This window comes from Sphaeroforma arctica, assembly GCF_001186125.1.
Source record: "Sphaeroforma arctica JP610 unplaced genomic scaffold supercont1.584, whole genome shotgun sequence".
Taxonomy (NCBI): Eukaryota; class Ichthyosporea; order Ichthyophonida; genus Sphaeroforma; species Sphaeroforma arctica.
The window spans coordinates 55282-58053 of NW_014039974.1; the positions used below are offsets into that span (position 1 = coordinate 55282).

General features: G+C 41.9%; 1 protein-coding gene across 1 annotated transcript in view; it reads right to left on the minus strand.

Moving 5' to 3' along the window:
* The window catches only part of SARC_07406 (hypothetical protein), a gene marked incomplete at both ends in the record, with an annotated part of 4402 nt that extends 1972 nt beyond the window's left edge, over positions 1 to 2430 (minus strand). The window contains 3 exons of the mRNA XM_014298661.1: positions 124 to 277; positions 1226 to 1394; positions 2360 to 2430. Of these exons, the coding sequence (XP_014154136.1) occupies positions 124 to 277; positions 1226 to 1394; positions 2360 to 2430 (394 nt within the window). The remainder of the gene's footprint in view (positions 1 to 123; positions 278 to 1225; positions 1395 to 2359) is intronic.
* Between the last annotated feature and the right edge of the window lie 342 nt (positions 2431 to 2772).

Genomic DNA, 2772 nt, shown 5'->3' on the forward strand with positions numbered 1-2772 from the left:
TATACATACGCGCAAACACACACGCAGACACAGACACACACAGACACACAGACACAGACACACATACGCACACGCACACACACACACATACACACACACACACACATACACACACACACAAACCTGCAGGTACATCCCCACCTGATGATGTGGAGGTAGCGGATGGGCTATATTTGCGCAGTACATCGCTGAATTGGTCCAATGGGCCCTGGTCGCCACACAGCTGAGCCTCTGCCCTACACTGCGCCTGTACACTCCCCAGCAACTGTAGTATGATCTGAGAAGGGGGGGTTGGGATGGTATGCGAGTCTGGGTGTAGGGTTTATGGTTGAGGGTTTTAGGATGGTAGGATGCCAAGTGGGCGTAGAGAAGGGCTTCTGTTTCGCATTAAGATTGCTCACTGTGCGGCAGTTGTAGTGTGTTCAAAGGTATAGGATGTACGTGTCACACAAGCGGAAATGATATTGACGAGAAAAAGGGGGGCAAGTAAGGGCCTTTCAGTGACATACAAGCATCGTACAAGTAATCTCAGGTGCAAGCTATCCAGGCAAGTACCTGTATAGGCGGCATCGGAAGTACACCGACAACATACTGGAACTCTGATCAAAGCACGTGATTTTTTTTTGCCTGCGACTAGTCGTGTGTGCTTGCGCATATGTCCCATTCCATTGAACGAGGCCACAGCCTATGCTGCTAGTAGGACCGTTTTTGTATGTTGCATGTATACGGTTATATAGTATATGCGCGCTAGTAGGATTATATCTGTATTTTATATTTACACATGTACATAGTATACGTGTGCTAGTAGGATTATATCAATATTTTATATTTACACATGTACATAGTATACGTGTGCTAGTAGGATTATATCTGTATTTTATATTCACATATGTACATAGTATACGTGTGCTAGTAGGATTATATCTGTATTTTACATTTACACATGTACATAATATACGTGTGCTAGTAGGATTATATCTGTATTTTATGTTTAACATGTACATAGTATATGCGCGCTAGTAGGATCATATCTGCATTTTATATTTACACGTGTACATAGCCAGACACGCCCATCGGCCCTCTGAGACGGTTGAACAGGTGCATTCGCCGATAAAGAGGGACTATTCCGGGACACCCAAACCCTAAAAGGCTACAATCTGTACGAATAAACGTACCACACGCATCGTACACGTAAAGATATCACCCAAGTACAATCCCCACTCACCTTTGCGTATTGGTCCACATCAGTCCTGTTGTACGGTAATTTAGGTGCATTGGCCGACAAAGCGGGTTTATTTCGGGACACCAGGCCTTTAAAGGTTGCTGTGGCGGCGTTGTCTACAGCCATGTCCGTGTTCGCATTGGTAGACGCGTTCATGAACATACGCAGGTGTCTGCAGACACACAGACAAGTGTATGGGGTAAGTTAAGTGAGAATTACCCTATAACCCTAAAGACCCGAGACCCTAAAACCATAAAACCAGTGGGTTAATATGCTTGGAAGAGTATAAAATGGACACATGCTTTGTAAACCTTTTTTATCACATAAACTTATTGCACACCAATCCACACACTTATAAGGCGATTGCCGCAAAAGACAGCTGTGGGTGGATCACCATCTGCTTTACACTTATACTTATGCGTAAGGGAATGCCCATTGCATGCGGCTCACTTTTAAACCATCCCGAACAGTTCACATAAGTTGTTTAAATGTATTGATGCCATACTTTCAAGTCTCCAAAACAAATACACAAATAAATGAATAAAGATTCCACGCTTCACATAAAGATAGGTTGTTTAAATGTAATAATTGCATACTTTCAAGTCTCCAAAACAAACAAACAAATAAGTGAATAGATCAATAATTAAATAAAGAATCAGCGCCGGACAGAGCTTTCCGCTCGAACGAGATTTAAATTGCACAGACTTAGATACGAATTATAGTCATTCTGAAACATCACGAGAAGTCAGTGATATAAAGATAAGCCTTAAGCACATAGAAAGCAATACAGACATTCACAAACATACACTAGATACAACTAACACACATTCAACATCATACGAATGAAGGAATATCAGGAGCAGACAGTGGTATAGAGGTAAGCTCTAAGCACACAGAAAGCAATACAGACATACACAAACATACACAAGCTAGTAACCCTATACACACATGTCCTGTGCATACGGTAAGTACCAGACATTACAGTACAATCACTCTGTCTGTGTAAATTATGCATTCAACAACTACCAGACATTCCAGTACAACCACTTTGCCTGTGTAAACTATGCTACCGTACAACTCCTGTGTCTGTGTACATAAGGCGTGTATAGGTCGCTGTGCCTATATATAGTGACGTACCTGTTGCTGCAGCGTTCACTGAGCCCGTGTAGTCCACCCATAGGCGGTGTCAAGCCACGGCCTTGCACGGACTGTATAGATCAAATGATAAGCGATATGGATAATTGCCTTATTAGTACTTGATATAGGATAGTCTTATCATTACTTGAATTACAATAGCCTTATTAGCACTTTGTGGTAGACAATAGCACGCTCCATTCGTCACACAATACACCGACTGGACCTGCACCAGCCATTCCTACACACAGCACATGCATTCCCATGCATACTGTACCAAACTACTGACTCGACTTATACTACAACTAGTGCTACTAGATCAAACTAATACTACAACTAGTGCTACTAGATCAAACTAATACTAAAACTAGTGTTACTAGATTAAACTAATACTACAGCTAGTGTTATTATATTAG